A 27,150-nucleotide genomic window follows, 5' to 3' on the forward strand; every position below is an offset into this window, starting at 1 on the left:
CTGGTGGTACTTCAAGCTCCAAAATTAATTTACTTTTAAGAGAGTTCTGTAAGAGCACAATTAGACTGAAAGGTAATTAGGGCTTCAAAAAGTATTGATAATGCTTTTCAGCTAGTATGTAGATGAAAAGAAAAACTGTTTACCTGCTGCTTTTGGCATTACTTCTTCTTTTTTTTTAATTTAGCATTACTGAACACATAAAACTCAGATTCATTTACACCTATTCAGAAAGTGTATTGAAATACAATCTTAAAAAAAAAAGTAAAAAAGTCTTTTTTTTTTTTTTTTTTTTAATACTTAATACTGGTCAAAGACAACAGCAATAAAATCAAATACTGTGTGCTACAGAACCAACACAAACCCTGTTTAACTGTCTAACTAAGAAAAATAAATTTTCCTGGTTTTTTTTTTTTTCATCATCCAGTTCTCCGATAGTCAAATGCTACAGCTATTATCAGATGTGCTGCTATCTTTTTCTGGTCTCAAGTTACCACATTTCTATTTCAAAAACTCAAATACAGCTATGAAATATTGCAAGTAGAAATTTCTGTTAATGATCATTGGCTTTAGGAAATTTATGTATTATCAAATCATGGATTAACACTGAAATACATCAATATTTTCAAGAATTTTAAACGCTGGGCTTGTAAAACCTAACACATGTCAGGATGCTCATGAAACTTTTTTTTTGCCCTTATCTTATCATTGCCAAATGTCAAACTAAGGTGGAATGTTGTGGTTTGGTTTTTTTTCTAATGTAGTTGAATTCTACTTTCCATTACCTGTGCATACAGCAGTGTATGAAGATTGAGAATGAAACACAGTTCTACAAAACAGAACATCTGAATTGTTTTATATTGAACTGCACATCAAATTCAGTGTATTTCAGAGTAGTGGTATTAGTTAATTACAGCAAATGCTCCATTTTACCAAACATTTCTCAACAGAAAGACGCATCAAAACATTTGATGAAAATAAACCACACTCCATACCTCAATACTTTTTAAAATTAGTTCAATAAACACTAAAATCAGACTTCTTGGGTATTTAAAATTACTTTAGCAAGTCAATGTTTACATACATTAATACTTTTACCATCAAAATAAGAATTACTGATATAGAGACAGCAGCATACACTACCAACTATTACAACAAAATGCTTCAAAAGAATGTTTTAAAGGAATTTTACTGTTGTGAGCAACTAGCAAAATGTTTATCAAGATAAAAGAAGCTACAGTACCTTCAATATTTTTGGATGGCTTGTATGCGTAATTTTTTACAATCATTTTTATGAGATTCATGCACTGTACAATAAACTGCTCAAATACAACTCCTTCACCAGCCTCTGTGAAAACATAGCTTACAGCAAACTCCAATGACCTCTGAATCAAAGAGGTGAATGAAAAAGGATGTTGATCCAGGAAGTCCAAAAGCTAAAAATTAAGGAAGTAGAGAAGCAAGAAAGAAATCAAATCACTTTTTATGCAAGTCTTAAATGCTTTCATAAACTAGCTATCGAAAGTAAGTGCCAATTTACATAAAAATCTGGAAAAGAAAACTGAACACAGACAGGAAATTAGGAAGGTATTAGGAAGATCAATGGTTAATGAAGCATTAGTTTGCCCTGAAATTCTTCATTCATGTTCAAAATTACCTTTTTTAAAGCTTAAGGAACAATACCCATTTTCAACTAGACCATCTTGCTAGCAACACAGTACATATCAACCACACTTAAAAGCCTGGATATTTTAGTAGATAGTTCACCCCTATCTGAATTACTGTTAAGTAAAAGAGGCACAAGGGAAGTAACTTTTTATTCCTTTTTCTCCCCCTCAGCTGCAATACTATCACTTGCTTCTTCATCTTAGCTTTTCCAATTAGAGATCTAGAATGTATCAGTCAATTCATTTAATCTCTTCTACTCTGCAAAAATGTCTACAACTAAATTCTTGCATCTGAATTTCTACGTGTAGTAAATTATCTATTAAAGCAAATTTTCAGGTCTATTAAAAAAGATTCATATGCCTCACACACTTTGCCTGTTAGTTCAAAGTAACAAGTATTATGACAAAGACCAAAAATGTTGGATCAGAGCGCCTTCAGCATAATTGTGGTGAAGCAGACAGGTGCCTCCCACATAATGTAATTAGGCTGAATATTTAAATAACATCCATGGCCCCAAAATAGGATCTGAAAACAATGGGAATTCTGTACATTTCATATCTTTTAAAAACAGAGCCAGTAACAATGATAAAATTACCTTCTGATAATATATGAAATTTAACGGTTGCAGGGAATTAGCAACAACTCCAAATGCACTATATAATACAAAAGTCACAGACAGTAGGAAAGCTTTTTTGTTAATTTTCTTTCAACAAACTAGAAGTGGCCAGTTACCTAGTAAAACTTGTAAGAGTCTTAGAAATTGCAATCTAACTGCTTATGTAAACAGGATGAAGAGTTTCTCTCTTCTTTATTCATTAATGCTGACAGCAATGTTTAAGCAAACTTCCAAAATTCTTTTTTGAGCAAAATCCTAGCTAAATAATTTACTTATGGAATTAATTTAATTTTGTTTGAGCTAAGGAAATGTATTCTTCACACCAACTTACGTCAGCATAAATAAACACCCTTTTAAAAATATATATATATCTATTTCATGACAATGAAGTTTTAAATTGTGGTACCTTCCATTTCTTTAAAAGATTTGAAACCTATTTGCTTTAAGCCACATACATATCCGAATGGCGACTGCTTCTCCAGAATGGTAAACTATTCAGCAATTGAATGAAAAATCTACTTACCACTTTAGTGAACAGAATTATAGTCTTTTCTACACGATCTCTGCATACGTTTTCTGCTCTTATACTTCTACCTGGTAAATCAGAGATTTAACAACCGTAATTTTTCCAGACTTTTCCTTCTGGATAGCTAAGCCTTATAACATTAACACTGGAAAAAACCGTGTTTTTTCTGCAGTTCAGGGATTACAGCAGCCAGAAAAAAGTTCTACAGCACAATAAATTCAAAGTCAAATTTAAGGTAATGAGTACTGAGGGGGGGGAAATAGTCTTTAACGATTTATCTCAGCTTTACTGAAATTCACTGTTACTGATCACAATAAAACAACTGGGACATCATTACAGACAACTCAATGATAAAAAACCAAATAAAATAATGCAATCAAATGTTATCATGGACAAGAAGTCAAAAAACATTGAAAAGATTAAAATTTCCTTTCATTAAAACTATGGTACATCCTTATTACATAATACTATGTGCTCTTCTAAAATCTTCACCTTAAAAGAATAATTGATTATGGGTACTGGAAAACATTCTGAATTTACAGAAAAAAACAACAAACCACAAAAAACAACAAACCACAAAAAACAACAAACCAAAAAAAACCACACACAGATAAAGCTTCTGTAAAAAAAGAAGAAAAGACCAATAATGAAGGCATACAGGAAAATTCATGTAAACACTAGTCTTGCAAGGTAGTCATGCCTGCTTTTGTAAAACAACATATTCATTAGAAAAGTGGAAGTGGGGAGGTTCAGCTCAGTTCTTATCTCAGGACATTCAAATCCTACAGTTCTCATGTTCTATGTGACTAAGATAACCACCAAGCTTCAGACAAAACTGCTTTCAATTCAGTCCATTAAGGCTAGGCAACTATCTTGCCAAAAATGGAAGGGCCAGAAAGAGAGTGACTCTAATGTAGTAGAGGAGCAAACATTTGCATGCAAAGAAGCCTGCAGTTTAGAAGATTTAAAAAGGTATTTTACTCTGGCACTGAACATGGTAGCACTCTTCATCTTTCTTAGAAATGAGGCTTGAAGCCCAGATCAGCCCCTCTCAGCTACATACAGGCTCCTGACACAAGTACCTTCACTTACATAAAACAAAATAAATTTAAAAAAAAAAAAGGAAAAAAAAAAAAAGAAACGGGATTCTACTCAGTTTCGACATCTGTTCTCAGGAAAAGTGTTGTTGAAGCCTAGAAGAATGACCTGACAGGCTTCCGATGAACAAATGGCTCGCACCAGGTCTACTACAATTATACAAGTAAGCAAACAGGAGCGAGTTCAAATGCAACACTACCAAACATTTCCTTTTTGCTTGCTCCAGCTAACTCCCCTGAAAAAGCACTAACACCTGCTAATTATGCTTATATTTGTGTTGACTGTGTTAACATGTGCTTGCTTGTCTCAGACTACTACTTTTGCAGTTATAAATTACATACAAAGGAATGTGGTCTATATATCCCATTTGATATACCAAAATAGACGGCAAACTCCAGGAAAAAAGAAGAAAACTTAAAACTCTCCCTAAGAAAAAAAACCTCAACATTACCTGCTTTTTAGTAGCATCTTTTTTTTTTTTTGATTGGTAGTATCACACCAAGTATAATTTTGGTAGGATTTTAGTCTGTTGCTATAAAAGGACTTGTTTTACTTAAGTCTGACAGTTCTAGCATTTAAAGTAATAGCTCTGCACATATAAAAAATACCTTCCACCTAAATTATTACTGATGATGCAATAAATCATATTATGTTTTCATCCAGTTACTAATATTTAACAACCAATACAAGGCATAATATCCAAGCACTTACTACACTCCAGGAATTGTTTTAGCCGTTCAAATACTGCATGTAGGAAGCCCTGTAAAATATAGAAGTACATGTGTCTTTTAAAGATGAAGCTTAATTTGCACTGTATTATGAAAAGAAAGTTGAGTCAAATTGAAGTCAGTTCAGATGTGTAACTACCTCAGACATCACCTGATCATTTTTAACTAAATAACCGATTATCTGGAACAAACAATTTCCTCATGAAACAAGTAATTAGCTAGCTAGCTAGCAGACTGCCTATATGATCCAAACCAAAGTTACTAGTACCAGACAATCACCAAAGCTCTCCAACAGAGAGAAGTACAGGTTAATATAGACAAATGCTTTACAATTTGCTTATCCAGTTTTACCCTGTTCTCAACTTCCTAATTTAGCTCATAGGTACCCAAGTCTTCCAGTAAAGCAGATCGTGTTTGGAGTTAAGGCAGGTGCTTGGGTTTCTTTCTTGTTTCTCTCCTTCCCCCCAATATGGGCTACATACCATAGGCTTTCATCTCAACCAGAAATACTCTGTCAATAGAATTTGATAGGACAAACATACCATTACATTCAACATTAAACGAAAATATCCTCTTCAAATTACGGGGGAGAATACATACAAGATACCTCTCAGTAGGCAACAGGGTGTCACTATCACATGACATGTAAATTGGAAAGGGTACATTTTCTTTTTTAAACATCATGCCACTGGTGTCACAGTATTTAGGATCTAACAGTTCTTAACTGATGGGAAGACAACCTTTGAGAGCGCGCTGCTTGATCTTCCATTACAGAACACAAATGTGTGCATTTCAATGATTCTTAAAAATAACAACACCCAAAATCATCACAAATGATTTCTAATCTAGAATTAGAAAGAGATATATGTCACTTACCATCACCTCTGCATTCCAGTGGGGTTCTACAAACCCATGGACAGTCAGTTTACGAAGCACTAAGGAAAAAAAAGAAGTTACTTGTATAAGTATTTCTCAGCCCTTGTTCCAACAGATTTCAGAACACGATGAAAATTACAGTTGCTGTGCCTTTCTTCCAATTCTCCGTATTAAAAAATACATTTCATTTTGGGCCTTTGGGCCTCAATCATACCTAACATGAATCTAATCTTCTTGAAATTACTTTAATATTCAGTATGTTATGTGTAAAATAAGAGGACTTCAAGAATTACTGACTCAAGTAGAATAATGCAAAAGCTGTAGGAATTCAACACCTGAAAGGCTCTCCAGCAGGAAAAGAGGCAAGTACAGTCAAGCAGGGTCTATAAGCCATCTTGTGAATTTTCTCAGGTTTACTCTTGCCAGTAACCCAGAAAAGCCACATGCTGCACCTTCTGAAACAATTCAATAAAGGCATCACCTACATTGCAAGCACTGCACACAAACATCTCAATTTTTCAAAGCAGCAGTGTACGGTAAGGATATGCATTCACCCCACTGCTAAGTACTTGAGCATCAACCTAAATCTAAACTCACTGCTAACGCTACCTCTTCACTGAACACAAGGTGAACTTAACACAACAAAATTCATTGCTCCGCTTCTTAAGTGCCTAAGGATAGACAACAAGCCTAAATTACAACACACAAAGCATCCTGTTATGCCTTTCACTTTCCCACCTCCCAGACTTCTCACAACATGCATATCAAAATGGTACAGACTGAGAAATAGGATTATCTTCTCCCCCTTCCATGTGAACAATCCTTCTGGCCTTGCTAAAGGTACATGTAAAATAATGTGTACCTACTTTTCCCAAAAGGCATGGCTTTGTTAGAGAATACAAATTCTTTACCAAAGAAATCCTACTCATTCACTGTTGAGGAACTTATTTGATCCTTATATTTAATACAATTCTATATTATTACCTTTCAATGACAACAAGGTTCTTTCTAGAGAATTTGCGGCTCCAGCTTCATCCCCTGTACAAATTTGCTGGAGGAATGTATCGGTATGATGATTCCACAAGGAACATGCAAAACTATAAATGCCTGATGTAAGCTGCAAAAGGAAAAAAAACCAACAATATATTTGATTTTCTCAATTTGGCTATAGCATAATAAATTCCTACATTTTAAAGGCCAGTTTGATTGTTAAATTATTTAGTTCATCTTCTTGTATATCATGGGCCACAGTGCTTCACTTACTTCTTTTCTACTGATACGAAGACATTTTGGAGAAAAATATCTTGCCTTAATCTGAACACAGCAAACTCACCTGCTTCTCTGACTACTTGGTCTATGACTCTAGCACCTTAATGACAACTATTTAGGCCTCCTTTCTTATCTGATTTTCATTAAATACAGCCACAGGTCTCCTCACCACCTTCTATTCCATAAGGCTTAAATTGTTTGTCTTACAGCATAGTTGGTATCTGAATCAACTTAGTCTGGGACACAGTTAGTAGTTACATGCCTATATCTACTAAACATAATATCGAACAATGTCTACACTGGAACTAACTTTATTTTGTTGATAGCTCCAAACCCTGACTTTTTGCCTCAAAGTATTTAAAATACAGAATGACAAGTACTTTCTAATCAGCAAGCAGTGAACAAATCTTAATTCGCATTACAGTTTCCAAACAGTGCTTACCTGATAAAGATATCTGAAGTATAAACAGAAGGTAAAGAATTTCTCATTCAGTTAGAGTAGCACTTGACAGCTTCATAGTTAAGGAAGAAACTGCACTTAGTCTGCTACATGTTACATCAATGGAATTAAAAGCACATGACCTGTTTATCTGGTTCCTTTGCGTAAAGGTGAGAGAGTAGAAACTCTTGATAATTATTCAATGATGTGTTCATGGAGTTGTAAAAACACATCACTGAATAATTATCAATAGTTTCAACCTATATGCATTTTGGGTGTTGACTTTCGGTATTGGGGGTGTCTCTTTTAAATAGAATAATCATAATAGTAAGCAATAACAACTCAAAGTTAACTAGAAGAATCTCACAACACCACAAAAAAAAACCCACAACAAACAACAAACAGACAATTCAAAGCAGCAATCATAGCCCCAATAAGAGAATATACTCTTGATAAATGCATTTGTTTGTTAACCAGTGTACCTTAGTACTAGAAAAATTTAAAACAATAACTGCTTTATTAACAAATATGGGGCATCCAAACTTCTCTGGGCAACCTCTTCCAGTATTTCACTGCCTTCACAATGAAGAATTTTTTCCTAATATCTAATCTAAATCTACACCTCTGGGCTTAAAGCCATTCCATTTCTCCTGTCACTACATTCCTTTGTAAAAAGTCCCTCTCCAGATTTCTTTTCGGCCCCTTTTAGGGACTAGCAGCTGCTCTAAGGTCTCTCCAAGAGCCTTCTCTTCTCCAGGCTGAACAACCTCACCTCTCTCAGCCTGTCTTCATAGGAGTGGTGCTCCAACCCTCTGAGCATCTTTGTGGCCTCCTCTGGACTCTCTGAACAGGTCCATGTCCCTCTTGTGTTGGGTGTTCCAGAGCTGAATGCAGTGCTGCAGATGGGGTCTCAAAAGAGCGAAGTACATGGGGAGAATCCCCTTCCTCTACCTGCTAGCCACACTCATTTTGATGAAGCCCAATATATGGTTGGCTTTCTGGGCTGCAACCACACACTGCTGGGTCATGTTGAGTTTCTCAGCAATCAACACCCAAGTCCTTTTCCACAGGGCTGTTCTCAGTCTTCTCAACCCTTTCTCTGCCCAGCCTGCAGCTGTGCCTGAGATTGCCCTGACTCAGGTATAGGACCTTGCACTTCACACTGTTGAACTTCATAAGGCTGGCATTGGCCCACCTCAGAAGCGTGTCCAGGTCCCTCTGGATCCCATCCCTTCCCTCCAGTGTATCAACTGAGCCACACAGCTTGGTGTCATCGGCAAACTTGCAGAGGGTGCATCATTCCCACTGTCCATGTCACCGACAGAGATGTTGAACAGGATTGGTCCCAGCAGTGATCCTTGAGGAACATCGCTCGTTACCTGTCTTCAGTTAGACCTTGAACCCTTGACCACAGCATCTAAAGTGCAACTATTCAGGCAATTCCTTATCCACCACATGGTCCATCCGTCAAATTATGTCTCTCCAGTTTAGAGACAAGCGTGTCACGCAGGACAGTGTCAAATGCCTTGCACAAGCCCACGCAGATGACGATGACATCAGTTACTCTTACCTTATCCACCAACATCATGGCCCCATCATTGAAGGCCACCAGATTTGCCCTTAGCAAAGCCATATTGTCTGTCACCAATCATCCCTTTATTATCCATGTGCCTTCACATAGCTTCCAGGAGGATCTGCTCCATCATCTTGTCAGACACCAGGGTGAGACTGACTGGGCTGTAGTTCCCCAACTCTTCTTTTTCTCCCTGTTTAAAAATTGGGGTTATATTTCCCCTTTTCCACGCAGCAGGAACTTTCCCTGACTGCCAAGATTTCTCAAATATGATGGGTAATTGCTCAGCAAATACATCCATCAGTTCCCTCAGGACCCGCAGATGCATCTCCTCAGACCCCATGGACTTGTGCTCCATCAGGTTCCTTCGATGGTCTCAAACCTGATCTTCTCCCACCGCAGGCAGTTCTCCATTCTCGCAGTGCCTGCCCTTGCCTTCTGCAACTTAGGCAGTGTGACTGGAGCTCTTGTCAGTGAAGACCAAGGCATAAAAGTCATTGAGTACCTTGGCCTTCTCCCTGTCCTGGGTGATTAGGTCTCCCATTTCCTTCCAGAGAGGGCCCACATTTTCCCTCATCTTCCTTTTACCCCTAATATACCTATAGGAAGTTTTTCGTCTTGCCCTTGGTGTCCTTGCCCAGATTAAGTTCTTTCAGGGCTTTAGCTTTCCTAATCTGATCTGTGGCTGCTTGGACAACTTCTTTGTACCCTCCCAGGCTACCCATCCTTGCTTTCACCTTCTGTAGGCCTTTTTATGCTGGAGTTTGTCCAGAAGCTCCTTGTTCATCCACATAGTTCTCCTGGCATTCCCAGACATCCACTTTGTGGAAATGCATCACATAAATGAAAACTGTTCATGATGAACAGTAACAGTAAAAGCAAAGATGACATATGTGTTCAACGCTGGATTTCATAGTCTGACAAGATCATGAGTATTCCCATTCAAGATTCCTACTTATGACCACACTTCAAAGATTCATCAATCCCCAAAGCAGCAAAGAAATCAGAATCATAAAAACCCTCACTGAAGTTCAACAGAGAGACGAAACTGGGTAAGTGTGTATCCAGTAGCAAAGAAGTTACCAAAACCTTCCTGTACTCTATAGCAAGACTGTAAAGAAAAGTGCTTCCAGTTTACAATAGAAGTTGTGCAGAACTCCACAGCTTGCACATGCACACCGAAAAAAAGTAAACTGTAAAAATACCACACCATTCTTTCAAAAGCAAGGCTAGGAATCAACAGGAAGACTCAAAAGCTTAGTGCCCAAGTAATTATCGGAAAAAACCCCTCTAACCAGTATTTTCAATGATTTGCAGTAAATTCATGATACTACTTCTCCAACATGTGCTATACAGCTCTGTTCTACTACATAAAAATCAAGTCCTAGAGGTTTTAACACACACAATCAAGTAATAGTACATTTTTATTAAGATAGAAAAATAAAACTCACTGGTTTTCCTTTGAAGACCCACCATCCCCATTTAACTCAAGTCCAGAAAAACAGGCTCAAAGGAAAAATAAATGTTTAAAAGCATATTACTGATGGTCTATGACCAGATGCTACATTTTTTTAAATTGTACTAGAGCAGCCAGTTCTACTTTGAAGATAGCTAATGTAGTTATCATAACTGTACTATTCACTGGAAAGATGAAGCTATAAATGAGCTGCATTTACAAGTTAGTGTATCACAATCTGTATGTCAGCTAACATTTTTCTTTTTAAACCTCAGGTAACACAGTTCAGTAAGGGATGCCATATGTGTAAGCATGACCTTGTAACCTTCAACTGCCATATTACAGGAAAAATTCATCAAGTATTTCCAAAGCTGTACTAAAAAAAAATATGAAACTGAAATTACTTATCTGAAAGTATCAAGAAAATTTTCAATATATTTCATAAGCTTTAGAACTTTCAGCTTCAAATGGCTCTGTTCCATAATTTTTTTTTTAACTCCAAGGAGAAGTCCAATACCACCCAACGGTATTTGTGAATACAAATGTGAATTCCCTTTATCAGGAGTATCAGGAGACAGAAGAAGCAGATTTCAGAGTTGTCCAACTTTGCCATTATTAAAAAAAAACCAAACCAAAACAAAACAAAAACAAACAAAAAAACAAACAAACAAACAAAAAACAACCCAAACCCAAAAAATCCTTAAATGTGAAAACTATAGTGCCAGATGCTCAGAAAACTTCCTTTTCCTACCTAAAATGAAAAATAACCTGTGAACATGCACAGGTTCCCAGCACAGTGGAACTGGATGCACTCAAAGTTTCATTCACATCAAATCAGATGATTGAGGAGCTTTGGATCCTCAACATATCCACAAGTAAAAAACAACGTTTAAGCATAAAAAGCCTGATTGAAGAGCATGCTTATTAAAATGAAATTTAATTATACTGCCTCACAAATCTAAAAACCACCAAAAAACCAAAAATAAAAAAAGCTAGAAAGCTTTTCTTGTGTTATCTTCTCACCCTAGAAATGAAAGAACACACAAAGAGATCACCATGCTCGAAAAATGGCATTCTATAAGGAAGAAGAATCACACGAACTTAATGAGTTTCCTGGAAACACAAAAATGACTGAATGTAACTTTTTGAACCTGATAAGATGGTGGAAATAAAGCAAAAGTACTGTTGGACATGACAACTTTAAAACCAAATATTGGACCTTATGACCTATAAATTCTTTCTGTACCTCTATTAAGATGGTATGGATTTGGCTATTTTATGAATGTGGGGCTTTGGGATTGAGTTTTGATTTGTTCCCTATATCCTTGAGCATTAACTGCATAACGAGGCTGTGTAAGCAGTATCTTGATTTAGGAGAGCTGTAGAAAAGAAGTCATTATCTTGCTCACGCTTTATTGCTTTGGAATTAATATCTGTGAATATACCAAAACCTGTATTGTTCAATTATCCAGATCATGTATAATGGCCTAATAAATTTCAAAATATAAACAAGTATTTCCTATACAAAGGTTATATTCATCCATACCTATATATGGCAGAGAGAGAAAAAACACTGTTCCTCTGCACACACATCTCATAGCAATGTATCATCATTTCAGTCCTGTCCTATTACAGGAGTCAGCCTTCCATGCCTCAGACTTCTGATTAAAATTTCACTTTAATGATTATGCAGCCAGGAATTTTTTTCTTCACAGATAAACAGGTAACCCTTCAGAAACAGTCTTCATTATCTGTCCTATAATCTTTTCTTTAAAATGGAGGAATGAAATAAAATTTTGAAAATTCAAGTGTAACACATTTGGAAAAGATGTGTAACTCCCTAAATTCAGTACTACATCATTGCCTAACTCCAAATGGGATTGGAGATGCAACAACCTAAAGCCATAGGTAATTCTGTGTTTTAATCAGCGATTTCTTGCAATGGAGAATGTAAGCTGCATGAGACAAAACTCTGCATTTCTATTCACGTATTGCCTTTTAATTAACCTGGAGAAAGAAGTTAATCTGGAAAAAACCCAAACACGCTCCCACTGATAATAATAGCCAAAAATAATATTGTATGGAAGCCTTAAAACCAGTATTTCAAAAATAGTATAAAACAAGATTATACTGAATTATGAGTCCAAAGCACACTTCCAAAACCGCTGCAAATTTATATATAATCAGATCTGCTGTACAGCATAACATAAGGTTAGTATGTAGATATTGTTCTGCAGATGAATATATCTGCTTCTTAACACAAGTTAGTATACATTTAAGCTACATGCAAAATTAATAAAGACCTCAAAAAGATTTCACCTAGAAACCGACTTTCAGTTATTTCGTATTTTACATACACTCACCAAAGTAAGAGCACTTAAGGCAGACATTAAAGTCAACATACATGTCATTAATGCACTTCCAGCTAACCACAGAAGTGGCAAGCATGTACAATACAGGGACTGCATTCTCTACAATCACACATCACATTACTTACATCATAGAAAAGCTTTCTATCTGCAGCCAGCCGTTTGGATGCCAGGGTCTTCATAACATGATAAAAGGTAAGTAGTGCTCTGTGTTGTTGAAGATCATCCTGGACCTTCACAGATTCTAGAAGAGTGGGTATAAGTTCTGGCCATTGCCTTGGGCAGTCCACCCTGGCAACTTTAGCAATTAGTACGGAGATCTGAGTTGCTATCTGGAAAAAAAAGGAAAACATAATGCAGAGACAACAAAGTCAAAGATCAGTTAAGAAATGAGCAATGCAGAAATTAACAACCTAATCTAAATTAAAAAAAAAAAAAGAAATAATAGTACAGACTGCTAGATGCATGGTTTTTTTTCCCCCCTCAAACTATTTTTAGTTTTGCGGAATGCAAATAAATGCAGAGAACAAAAAAGTCAATCTTCTATTTCATGTTTATATTAAATGTTTACATAAAATGCTTATCTGGCCATGTTTAAATTTTTCATAGAGACTACAAAGTATTTCTTCTAGAAATCACATAAATGAAGAAATAGACATTTGGGAATCAATTCTACTTGGTGGTCTTTTCTACCACTTTCTACAAACACACGCAGACTGCTGAATACATATTACACTTACTTCATTATACCTGAGCTCTAGCTTTTAGACAGAGATACTCCCTCCCCGCAGGCACACGTGCCTGTAAGGCACAGTTCCATCCCACCATCTGAAGCTGAGACTCTCAATTGTTCCATATCCTCACACCATGGGCCACAGGCACTACCCCCACCATCCAACTTTGGCTGCTAGCACCAAATTCCACTCATGCTGGTTTTTCCAGTAGCTGGCACCTGGCTGTTGCAGCATGCACACACAGTGAAAAGTGAGATTACACAGAAAAATAGTTAAGGGAGTCAATCAGGACAGATGGTGGCGATTACGTGCAGGGTTTGTTCAGACATGGATACTGACAAGCTGTGGGTTTGCATGACTGGCCTTTTTCATACCCTCTTTCTGTCTATTCCCCAATTTGCTGCTCCACAACTCCCTTCTCCTAAACGTTCCTTAACAGATTTTGTGTAGTCCCTCACAAGCCCACCTCAAATATCCAAAACCTTTACATACTTGTTTTCCTGCTCTTATCCCATTCGTCTTTAAAAGGTTCTTGATTGGATTAATGAAGCAGATGCTCTCACCTTCAACATACCCTTACCAACTACCACCATACTTCCAGCCTAGAGAAGTCGCTTCCTTATGCTACCAAAAGGAATCCAAGCAATGTACAGGCACAAGAGGGAAGTAGCCATGCCCTCCTTCCATGCCCTGCTTCCTTAGCTGTTTAATCTGAAGTCTGACCACCCTGCAAAACTTCCTAAAATATTAATTCCTATCCATTTGCTTAGGGAGAAGAATTAATTCAGAAAACTTATATCAACATTACAAGGAAGAGCTGTGAGTCTTACTTATTTTTTGATCAAGTGATATCAACTGGAAGGAGGGAGCAAATAAATCCTTCTCCACATGTGATACAAGAAGCAACCTCTCCAGGGATACCAAGAGTACTTTTGCCTTGAGAACTTTTAAGTGAAGGAAAAGAAAAACTAAACCCCAAAACATGAAAAAAAAGAAAAAAAAAACCACCCGGAAAAAAAAAAAACCACAAAACAAAAACAAAACAACAAAACACACACAACCCTGCTGTCATACATTTCGAAGATTATTATGTTTCTCTGTTCCTTCCATATGTTAAATATCTTCACAGGCTGGAAATTATGCTCCCAACATATGGTATGTTGTGTTTCAGTTCTCCCCTTCCCCTAGAAGCCAGCATGTATCATCACATCTCAATTCTACATCTAATTCTTCTATTTTTTGATTCTTTTTATATATAAAGAAGCCATACTTTTTCTACCTTGATGCAGAAAGCACAGTCAGACAGTAACTGTGTTATAAATCATCTGCGACTGGAAAAGAGCACTTATCAGGAGCACAGAGTATCAAAACTCAGGCATATCAAGCAGACTGGGGACTAAATGAAAGGTGCCTCTGAAAGAAAACCTCAAGACTTTTACAACACAGACTGGGGAACAAGGGTGATAGAAGGGGAGATTAAGTCTGTAAACATACTTCAATGCAACAATAACTGTTTGGGCAATCATTTAGAAGCAGGCTGCTAGCATAAAATCAAAACAAAATCCTCCACATCTTAAAACACTACAACCCAAAAATATTGTAAGGACACACACATAAAGGTGCTAGTCTTTAAAAAGTCAATTAAAGTACCAGTCTCAGAACTGCAGAACATCAGCAGTGCAATTTATAACTACAAACTACTATAACTACTACTGTCATAGAAAGCAAACTAACACTAATAGAGGTATGGAAAAATTGACACAAAGTCTGTGTTGTTTTACATTCAATGCAGTAAACATTAGGTTTTCAGAAATATAAATATCATGCAACCACTTCAAAATCAAATACTTGATAAATTTTATACTACCTAGTAGGAGCATAAATGACACAAACGTTATGGTCCAACATGACATACTTCATAGGTTTTTTTTGGTTGAAATAAATAAACAAGTAATATTTGGTCATATTTTTTACATTGATCATATGCCTGCACTATAAAGTTAAAGATATTTTCTACAAATACCTGCATTGTTTAAAATTGCATTTGAAATAAAAAACTTTAAATACTAGTTAAAATTGTCATTGCACAAAGGTCTTCTACAAAGACTGTATTACCCTAATTTTGATACATTGCTTTAATCCTACAAATAACATTAATCCCATTGAGGGATCCTGAGAACAGTTCTGTCTGCAGAACAGAATTTGTTTGCTTTTCATGTTAAGCTTCACCTTATACAACTCATTCCTGTATTTTCTTGAAAAAGTTCTTTAAGACCTACCTTAAAATGTTAGCAAATACTTCCTTGCAGAATCTCATACTTACATGAGCAAGAATAAGTTAGCAGAAGGACGACTGATTCATCTAGCATATGCATATTCTAAGTCCCTAACATCAGCTCTATAATAAATTTAACAATAAATCCTTATTCTAATCAAAATAGTAGCTTATAATTAGTCACTTTATACAAGACAAGACACTATCCTATTGAAGCCTATTTAAATTCATTAATGCTGTAATTAGACACGTGACAGCAGTACTGCTAAGGTGGGTTTATGCAGCAGCATTTTCAGCAGCTCATTCCTGCTACACCAACAACACACTTCCTTTCATGGCTACACTGGGAGTCAGATCAGAGAACAGATACAGCTGAAAGAAATAAAAATCACTTGGGGAACAGAGGTTATTTTCAAGCTGCATCCATTCCCTGAACCACTTCACCAAATGGCTGCATAAACAATGAGGGACTACATAAGCTGCTACTGCAACCAAAAACAAACCAAAGAGACAAAACATGTTGCTTCCAACCTAAATAAGCCCATGAATTATGATCTATGGAGAAAGATCTCACTTCAACATAAAGACCCATCCAAAAGGCAACATGTAAATTGAAACTTTGTGAATACAGAAACCATTCTACACACCAACGCAAGCACTTGCTGGGAGATTAATAATTGTTCAACACTAACCTGATTCACTGGCTCATTAAAGTTGGCGATAAGTCCAGCACGCAATGTAGTTTTTTCTTCTTCAGAAAGAGCACTGTCAGGATATATTTATTAGATTATTATTTCATTTCCAATAGAAAACATCTATTAATTCAGATTTAGAACTATTTTCTATTACTAGACATAGAAATTTAATTATCATTTCCATTTGTGCATCTGTGTCTGACTAGATGAAGATTATTTCTGTACACCATTCCCCCAAAACTGATAGTTTGACAAACTACCCAGAGGACACCACTTGTTTTTCCACTATCTCAAAGATATTGGGGGAAAAAAAAAAAAGTAAACAGACATTTATCAGTGCTTTTAACCTCAGGTTTTGATGTGACCTTCGTAAACACAAATGGCAAAAGAGTAAGTTCACAGAGTTAGGTACCCAGATATATTACAAAAATAGGGGAAAACTATATGAACTACAAGCTGATTGTTATTACACAGTTAGACAGTTTTTACTGTGAGGATGGATGACTTGAGCATGACTTTGCCCATGCATACTAATGAATAATGACAAAAAGTTGCCCAGTATAAGGCAATCATGGTATAAGATGACAGCTCTTGCTGCAAAAGCAATAATCCTTCTCTACTACAAATTCTTTTCTATAAACAAGCCATACAGCTGTACTTAAAAACACGGATCCTTTGGAGATCATACCTTTGAGTGAAATGTATGTTTACATAATCTTCAAAAATGCAGGGAAAACTAGTAAGAGGCATAAATTCTAAACCATAAAGGTCAAAAGTTTTATGATATCCTTACCCTTCCTTGTAAGGACTTCTATCAGTTTAAGATTACAGTTTCATATTGCTCTTTTACTACTTCAGACTTCACATGACCCAAGTAACTTTCTTTTAAGTTGTTTTTGCTTTGTTTGTATTTATAGACTATATAATCAGATAAAAATGCACTTTCATTTACTGATAACACCTAGAAAACTGTTTCTCTTACATAAAAAGACTAAAATGATGACAAAAGGTTGTTTAGCTGCAACTGTTTCACCTGCCATTGCAACAACAATTTAGAAGCATGCATGCCATCATCACATTTCAATGAAGTCTAGTGGCTAGAAATCAACATTAAACACATAAACACAACCACTTCTTGTTGTCTGACCTCACATCCAGACACTAATCTACTAGTTTCATATAGTGAAATTTAAAATTATGCCTAAAGCTCCCCAAAATACAGCTTTTACACTAATATAAATATTCACCTCAAAATAATAAGACGTAGAGGTAACATTTACCCTAAGCTCAAACATCTGCAACAATATTCTAGTTTTCACTTTTTTCCCCACTCTGTATGTAACACCAGTATTCACTATTTCCTTAATCAAAGACTTACCAGCCTAAGTATAATACAAAAGGAAGGCAATTTATTGTTTCACTGGTGACTAAGAACTACATGCTAAAGCTTAATTTCAAAGGTAACTTACAGCACTCAGGAACCACATTTAAATGATTTGTTTGTCAAGCCTCAGGCAATATGGTATTTTTATACCAAATTAAATTATGCCAAAAAATATTCTGGATAAAGTTTACAGAGATTTCTGCAACCGTAAAAATTTTTCTGATGGGAACTTTTTCAATTACTAATCCAAAGCTACTAGATGACATTTTAGGGAAATAATTTTCTGTGGTCCTTTTTTTTTTTTTTTAGATACAAAATGCAGTATATGATTTCCACACATATAGGCACACTTTAAGTGGTATCTAAAACATGAAAACTATTAAAGGATTAAGAAATCTCATCTCAATTAAATGTAGCTTGTACAATACCTCAGCAATAACAGAAAGCACCTAAACCTAGTTTGTACAGAAGGGGGGAAAAAAGAAAGTTTACTGTGTCTCATTTTCCTTGCTTGTGAACTCACGAGGGCCCTTGCCTTAATTACTTTTTCATAATTACATTAATCATATCACATGCATATTCCATGAGCAGTAAGCACTGAATTTGTTACTTACTATAGATAAATACGCTGCAATTAAACTTTTTGCCACTATAAGCAAAAACAAGGGAAGGAAAAGAAATAGAGTCATGAGGATGAGCGCCTCGAACACAGAATGTTACACTAAGCAAAGCTGGCAAGGAGCAGTGAAATAAAGCAAAACAAAGCCTAAGAGAACAAGGCACAGCCAACGATGCCGGCATTTACCCGGTACCACAGCGACATCTGCTGGACACCGGCGGATACACCATCCTCCCGCCGCGCTGGAGTCACAGGCACGGCCGCAGGCAGCAGCAGCAGCGACATCCTTCTTTAACACACCGCAAAGGCGGCCCACAGCTCCATAAAAGTTATAAGCAGGCCAGAAGTTAAGAGGAATGCGTATCATTCAACAAGCCCAGTGTTGAACGGGTGGCCACAAAGCAGATGGAGACTCCCTTTATACAAGGTGTCACATGGAAAAGATAAGGGTTATGGGCATAAGTTGCTCCTGGGGAAATTCCAGTTGGACACCACAGGAGTATTTTTCACAATGCAATAATAGGAATAATCTCCCAGGGAAGTGGTGGATTCCCTGGTTGGACATTTTTAAGATACAGCTGGATAGGGTGCTGGGACATCTTCTTTGGGTCATGATTTGCCAAGAAAGGTCAGACCTTGACCTTGACTTGAGGTCCCTTCCAACCTGGTATTCCAAGAATCTATGATTCTATGAATATATTTCCCCTCAGCACTGAATATCATCCAGCCAGAAATAAAACAAGTTCTTCTAGAGATGAACTTCTATGTATCATGTTGCAGCCTCACCATTTAAATTTTCAAATTTTCTGATCTTGCCAGGTAGGATAGGGCTTCGAGCAACAAGGTCCTGTGGAAGGTGTCCCTGTCCATGGCTGGGTGGGGTGGAACTAGATGGTTTTTAAGGCCCCTTCTGACCCAGACCATTCTATGATTCTATGATCTTTTTCTGCAGCATGGGAAAACTTGCATTCAGGTATTTAAAATGTATTTCATAAACCAGAAATCCAAAGCTGAAGAGTTATAGTTATCATTCAAACAAAAACATGGATTTGAGAAGTACTACTAGTTTCCAATGCAGTAATCAAATTGGAGAACAAAGTCCACAGAAAACAGTTTTGATCTCTGTCTGTGAAAGTCAAAAACGTGTTCAAGAAGAGGCGCACTTAACACTCAAATTCAAGAAAAGCCATTTCTGAAGAAAATAAAACCACATACAAAATCATAAAGTGAGACCATATTTTGAGGAGGCTAGCAACAAGTTCCGAAAAATAGGCCAAACCGTGCCTGAAGAGAGGTTATGACAACCCTAGGCTCTTCTCCACTGCCATCTGGAAAGCTGCCTGAGAAAGCAGGAGGGAGAAAGTTCATAGGCTCATCTCTGAAACCACTCTCAGCGAAAAACACTGCTTTAATTCCAAGGCAGGTAGATAATCAATAGGGTGAACAGGACAGACAGCATAAGCGAACATGTGCAAAGCACAAAATATTTCAGAAGGATCACCTGTTCTTTAAAAAAGGAAAAAAAATTTGTATTCGGTGTTCTAAGTATTTTAGCATAATGAAACACTCAACTATGTACTTTCCAAGAATTTGTGATCAGTTTTCCTGCTTTTTAGTAGCAGCAGCTGAGAAACCACAAATGCTCAGTAGAAGAAGGGTAAAGCCAGTCCTGCTTGATTCAAGTGAAAATAACTTCAGCACACTAGTACTGAAGAGATATCCAACTTACTGGGAAAGTTCTTGAATATTCAAGACATATTTGAGCATATAGGTTATATGAACATATTAACTGCCTGCAAGTACACTCCCCCAATTCTCACAATTCTTTAAACTACCTGTCACAGTTCAGCTACATTTGCCAAAGAGTAGAAACGTCAATGGTACGATTTTTTTCCTTAGATTCTGTGAAAATCAACAGCTCAGTAAAGCAGATAGGCCTAAGTTAGCATCCCACAAAGAAAGACACGGATATAGAAATCAGTCCTTTCCTTCAAGAGGAGTCACCTCCCAGCCCAAGATGTGCTCTGTGAAACAGGCTGGATAGATCAGAACAAGCTCTGAGGTTCTAAATGGATGGACACAGGTTAGCTGCTGATGTGAGAGGCAAGATGAAAGGCAAGAATTTTGCAAGAACAACAAAAATGTAGCCTGTTCAATGAAACCTTCAAAAATTCTAATCCAAAACGTAACTGGTTCACAGAATTGATTAAGAAATCACAGCTTAAAAGTGACATTTTTCAAACTGCCCTTCACACATTCTGCTATGAGAAAAGTGACCTGGGAGCATGCAAAATACTGACAAGATGTCATGTATGAGAAATATAGAAAATTAGAAATGACAAAACAATTAGACAAAGTGAAAATTTAATACATATTTACGCCATGGAATCTTTAACAGCAGCCAATAATTTCTTAAATTTATTTCATACTTTCATTACATGAAATTTGCAGCAGAAAAATGACAAGTGGAGAAAAACTTGAGAAATTTCATATATATTTACCTCACGGAATCTTTAATGATAGCCAATGATTTATTTTTTTTTAAAATCGTATTACATTTGCAACAGGAAAAGTAGATTTAAAGACTGTTACTCAATTTTTACCTCTGTTCAAACAGTAATATTATAGTCATTACTTCTGCAGGAAATGAACCATGTTTTTTTCAGCAGAAGGGCTACTAATAGCTATCTAAAAATATTAGCAAATTGGAACAATATATTTTAATTGCTTTGAATAACGCTTGTTAAGTACCAGTAATGTAAGCAGCATTACCTCATCACTTTACCAGAAATGCCAAAGATGCCATATTCCATGCAAAAGATAGTATTTTCCTCTTGCATAAAAAAGAATCTAAACACTCGCAGATGTTTCACAATTATATACTAATCTGTACATACAAAAAGTCTAGTGCTTTACATAATAATGGAGTACTACAGTATTTAAAATGTCCTGCAGATGCAGAATTTCATCACTTTCCCCCCTTTTGATAGATATTTGGAAAAGCTTACGATGTAAGGCAAAACACGTTAAATTCTTTGAACAAAGAACACAGTGAAAACAACGCCATACTTTGTGAACTAGCTTAGATTCATGATCCACAAAAACTGGACTTGGAATTCCAATTTACACCATACTCAACCTGACACCGATGTCTCACCTATTTATATTAGTAGCCTTTAAGAGACAGACTGAACATTTCTATGTCCTTCCTAGCTCCTGAAAACAGAGAAGGAAAATTCAAACTCTTTGAAATGACACCTACTTTTTAAAGGAAAAATAAAAAACTTCATACAGATCACTGAGAAGCGTATAATTCTGTAGCTATTACAAGTTATAATAGCACCATTCCTAACTTAAGTAAATGATGTGGTGCTCAAGAATACTGGTTAGATTTTAAGCATCTTTGAAGAACTTTTTTCATGCATTATCAGAACCCACATAACAGAACCAAAAAAAAAATAATAAAATGAAGACCAGAACTTGCTGTCATAACAGCTACTGCCTCATGTATACATTTGAAATGAATTATGAATCATCTTAAATTAAATAGCTCCCTAATAATCTAAGAGACTTCCTTTCACATATGCCACTATCAGAAAGTCCAGGTATTAACGCTGTAGCACTTACGACATCACTTAAAAAAAAATAACCTTCTAACTCAGGTTTCAAAATAGCACGATAGCACTTCTTACAGAGTTGTAAGAAGTAATACGAAGACAAAACAGTTCATTGGAGAGTCCTAGTGTTGAAACCTTTCATCAGTTTCACCATGAATTAAGTAACTTCTGTCACCCAAGGTATTTGGTGTTTTCCAGTCTGGCAAATGTAACCTTCTAAATTTGGGTTTGTTACGTGGAAGAAAATCAGAACTTACTGTGGTGCAACCCGTCTCCAATAGCGATCAATTCCATTTTTAAAGTACAGCACAGCTAACCATCTTACATTCACATCCAGGGAATGATTTGTAAAGATATTCTGTTTAAAAAAAAAAAAAATTAAGTTAAAAACTGCTGAACACACCACAGACAGGATAGAAACTACATCAATGCATGCACTGGCATACGCGTGAGTACGCACACCTCTGTATGTACAGGTCACGCACCTATATGTACAGGTGTATACAAACAAAATACATCAGTCAGCATTTGACAGACAAGTGAAACGGTGCTAAACACTATCTTTTAAAGATTGATTAAAAAAAAAAAAATGTTTACTGGCCTTAATACCTGATTTATTTAAAAACTCCAGCATACAGGGCAAATGCATTTCTAATCTCGTCTAGCTAAGCAGAGAATAAAAAGGTAATAATCACCAGCACCGGCCAGTTGTTACACTCTTTAATGTCATAGGTCTCAAGTTTGTGGCACTGCACAATACAGAATAACTTATTTTAGTCAGAATCCAGCTTTCAGGAGGATTCTTCATTATCTTGAAGCGTGCCAAGAACTGTTCTGACTATCCATGTTCATTGCAAACCAGTGACCTGGTAGGACCGCAACTCAACCTTGCCAATACTTATTCAAGGACATCAGTTTCTACTGCTAAAAAGCTAGATACCTATACACATGCATGTATATGTATCTATCTATATATACTTTTATGTACCTATATGTATATACAGACAAACACAGAGGGATTATTTTATATAGTAACATTGTAAAATTAGCAGCCAGGGAAAGCTAAAATGAAAGTAAACTGTTGAATCTTCATACAGGTGACACTAGTTTGAAGAGCAGCCCTCCTCCTGTTTCCCACTGCATCAGATAGATCCTTCTTGAGGGGGTGAGAGACTACTGTCTCCTTTAGGGAGCCAGTACACATGAGATCAATGGTCTTACTATACAGTGCACTGTAGAAAAAGTGCACCACTTTTATCAATTGCTTTCAGAAGCCCACTAGAAAGGGACACAAAAAATGCAGACATACAGGTCAATAGCATCTCCTGCTTTTGGGTGCCAAGTCTGAAGAACTACAAATAAACCAAGTAACTCAGCACTATAGATACCTGGGAGCCCCTCAAGCATTTTCACAATTAATTCAAAACTTCACCTTCTCTCAAACTCTATTTCTGTAATAGTAACAGCTTTCTCCATAAATTGGGACCTTTAGAAAAACATCAGAGGTTGTGGTCCGCTAATAACCACCACACAACATGAGAAGGATCTGTAATACATCTTCCTTTCCCAATGCTCGTTTAGGAAAAGGGATAGTCTGACAGATTTGACCTTTTCCAAATGCACTTAATCATTTTACAATATAAAGAGGAAACTTCACAAACCACTTTAGCCTCACATCCATGAAAAGAAAGCACTGCAAAACAAATGAAACATGGAAAAAGAAAACTTACCTTGTTCTGAAACTGAGTCTTCAAATTACCATTCCCCCCTTTGTTAAAATATTTATGATAGGGAAAGCATCCCCAGATCAAAATACCTTAAAACTAGACTGGGCCTGGATAAGAAATGCGAAAAAAAAGGACAAGATGCCTACACAGGAACAAACGAAACCTCTTTATACACTCTGTATCTATGTATGAGCTTCCTAAACCATGAAGTATTTCATATAACACATTAACGCTGTCATAGAAATAATAGGAATGAAGCTAAACTTCACAAATTGATACAATGGGTATTCTGAAAAGAACTGGTGTTCTTTTCAAAACCAGACACTGTCTGACTTTTAAGCTCTGTTCTTCAAAAGTGAAGTATGGAACAACTTCAAAAGAACACAGAAGCTAATGTTAGTAACTCCACCAAATACTAAAAAATGTAGGTTCAAAGATGCATGTTTCACGGTTCCTTATAATTTTCTCTATCCTGATTATCCCGGAGGCAAATGTATCTCACAGTAAATTATACAACTTCCCAATTCCCACAGAGATTAACTGTCTTACCGGTCCTCTATTTACAATCACCTGTTTTCCCCCAACTTCTTTTGCTCCCCCAAGAAGGTGCTAACTATCCCAGGCAGTCCCCCTGTCATAATTAAATTAAACAAAGAAGTAGAGATTCTCTACTTCTATTTAGTTTGGAAGATTACTGTTTATACTTCACACTTGAAGAAAGGTGGTATGTCCCCAAATGGGGCTACTTAACCACATCAATAGAATTAACATTTCGTCTTTTCAAATCCTGCATTTTTAGCCCCTATATTTAAAACTAACATCAGCTTCAGTTATACCTGTGAGCACTCAACTTGTTTACAACCTGAGCTGCAAGCTCTCACAGCAAACATCCAGAAAACAAAGAATGCACAGTCAGTGGCAGTTTCTGCTGTTTTCTATCAAGATTGCTTATCACCACAGAAACACTATGGCAAAGGCAGTAGGTAAAACACACTCTGACAGCTCTAAAGTCAAGATTTTCTTGTACCCCTTCAGTGATCCGGTGACTTGCCTTCAACTTCCCAAACAAATGAAACGGAGGGTCTACAGAGAACAGAACACGTCCCCCCACAACTCTGTATCACTCATCATATGCACTGACAGATGTTTGTAGGAAAAGCAGTTTATCTATGCTTTTAAGGTTATTACAACCATACACGTAAGAACTGGGAGAATTACAACACTGTTAACTTCTAAGTGTCTTTTCTGAAACAGTTGTTTCTCTTCAATACCATGCACCATATCAATGAGTCTGTTTCATCAAGGGTCAAAGCACCTTTAGAAGTACTCACTCTTCCCATTTCAAGAAATTTACTAGCAGCCTAGTCAACTAATCTCCCCCAGGAGTCTCTCTCCACTGACAAGAAAGAAAGCAATCCCAGCTGGGTATCACACTTCAGTAGTGATGAAAAGCATGGGGGAATTCCTACGAAAACAGTCATAATGCACCATCCTCCACAATAAAGAAAAGGTGGCTAATGCCTTGGTATATTAAAGCGTCCCTGCCCCATGGGGCAGTAAAGGTAATTACTTTAAGGAGGGTCCTCTTGGCCTTTTACTAGCTACAATCTGCAATAGGCCAACAACAGGTTTAGCATTAAAGCCCACCCGCTCATGCCACTAAAAGCTGCATTTCCTCCTTCTCCCAAATGCCTCAAGAGAGCCTGTTTTGAGACTCAGTGATCATAATGACTACCACCGCACAGCATAAGGGTACTGGTTGATGGATCGTAACGACTCAAGGCTTCTCTCAGCCAGAAGTCATGGTTCAATAATATTATAGACAGCCAAGTACAAAATTACTCAAGAGTTTACTTAATAGCACTTTTCCACTGTATCTTACCAATAGAACTGAATAAAAACCTGGCTGTGTCTCCCACTGCTTCAGTTGTTCCTCAGCTGGCTTCAACACTGCTGTATCTTGACTAGTAGCTTGGGTCAAGACTTGCAAAACAATAGTGCTAGCACTATTAAGATCCATGAAAATCTGAGAACATTTAAAAAGGAGAAAAAAAAAACCCACTTTAAAAAAGCAAATACAGACAGATATTTTCCATTCATATTCTCTAAACACCCCATGCTAATTTTTCATCAGACTACAGCGAGTAAGATAGCATCACACCTACTCACAAGCAGTATCAATGTACAGTGATTATATTATTTTCTTTCAGAAATCTCTCAGCAGAAGAAGCAAGCACTAACTCTGTCATTACAATTACATTTACTAGACTTGAGGAATTAATGCAAATATTTTGAGTTTAAATCAGTTACCTCTCCTATGAAGAACAGCTAACTGAGAGCAAAATTAGCGATATCTTCAGCTGAAGGCAGAGTAAACCATGGGGTTATCTGAAAGAGGCAAAGATGGAGAGTATTAACATTTTTGTGTTTTCTGAATAGTTTTTCCCCAAAAGAGAAAATGACCCATTTCAGACAGTTCAATTCTACAATCAAATTGATCTAGACATTTTGTATTGATTAAAAGAGGCTAAATTATAGATTCACAATTTCAATCTTAATTAAAACTGAATTTCCTCAATATATTTGCATTCCTTCATTATCTACTTAGCATAGGTCATCAGCTGAACTAAGAATGCCACCTGCCTAACTTCCAATATAAACATATTCTTGTACTCTATAAAGGCAAAACAAAATGCTTCCAAATGACTCAAGATTACATTTACAATGACTACAGAAACAGCACTGCAACTTAATAAAACAACTATGAAGTCTGACAATTAACTGTTTTCTGTCTATAAAAACTTCCGTTTACAACCTATGTAAACTTCTCATAATAGATATATGTTAAATATTTCTATAGTTACATTTTCTAACTAAGCAAGCACACTTTCACACTTTCTCTTCAAACTGGCTTGAGAGTTTGCTTTGTTTAATACTAAAAAAATAGCTCATTTTCCCAATCGGGGAGGGGGGGGGAGGGAGGAGAGAAGAGTGCAAAATTGGTACAGTGATGGTAAAAAAGCTAGAGAAATGAAATTTTATTATGATGTAAGCTTAAAACTTTGATTATTTGAGAAAACCGCCTTAACAATAACAGCAACAAAATTAAAGACCTTTTATATCAGTAATAGCCCTGCGCAATTCAAACAAATAGAAAAATAAAATCTAACTATTCTCAATCTCTTAAATCTCCAATCATCCTCAAAAATAACTAAAATTAAGTCCTAAGGTTCAAGAAAGTATACTTTCTAACATATGAAACCAAAATCAGATCTCTTTACAGAAGTAACTAAACAAAACCAGTAACTCAATCTGCTTTATACTTCCAAGTGAGGAATCTTTTTCTCTCTCACATTTGGGTTTGTGTGGCAAGGGTTCTTTTTCAGGGAGGGCTGCAGGAGTGGCTTCTGTGAGAAGCTGCCAGAAGCTTCCCCCATATCCAACAAAGCCAAAGTCAGCTGGATCCAAGATGAACCCAGCACCG

At 36.5% G+C, this 27,150-nt stretch overlaps 1 protein-coding gene across 1 annotated transcript in view; it reads right to left on the reverse strand.

The window, feature by feature from the left end:
• The window catches only part of LOC104399509 (importin-11), a gene marked incomplete at its 3' end in the record, with an annotated part of 44,602 nt that extends 18,916 nt beyond the window's left edge, over nucleotides 1-25,686 (reverse strand). The window contains exons 1-9 of the mRNA XM_010024771.1: nucleotides 25,549-25,686; nucleotides 22,197-22,297; nucleotides 16,317-16,389; nucleotides 12,744-12,947; nucleotides 6,494-6,626; nucleotides 5,510-5,568; nucleotides 4,617-4,665; nucleotides 2,805-2,875; nucleotides 1,241-1,433 (exon numbers count right to left, since the gene is read on the reverse strand). Coding sequence (XP_010023073.1) covers nucleotides 1,241-1,433; nucleotides 2,805-2,875; nucleotides 4,617-4,665; nucleotides 5,510-5,568; nucleotides 6,494-6,626; nucleotides 12,744-12,947; nucleotides 16,317-16,389; nucleotides 22,197-22,297; nucleotides 25,549-25,686 — 1,021 coding nt within the window. The remainder of the gene's footprint in view (nucleotides 1-1,240; nucleotides 1,434-2,804; nucleotides 2,876-4,616; nucleotides 4,666-5,509; nucleotides 5,569-6,493; nucleotides 6,627-12,743; nucleotides 12,948-16,316; nucleotides 16,390-22,196; nucleotides 22,298-25,548) is intronic.
• Nucleotides 25,687-27,150: the final 1,464 nt, after the last annotated feature.

Source organism: Nestor notabilis, unplaced genomic scaffold, assembly GCF_000696875.1.
Source record: "Nestor notabilis isolate BGI_N333 unplaced genomic scaffold, ASM69687v1 scaffold4402, whole genome shotgun sequence".
Lineage (NCBI taxonomy): Eukaryota > Metazoa > Chordata > Aves > Psittaciformes > Psittacidae > Nestor > Nestor notabilis.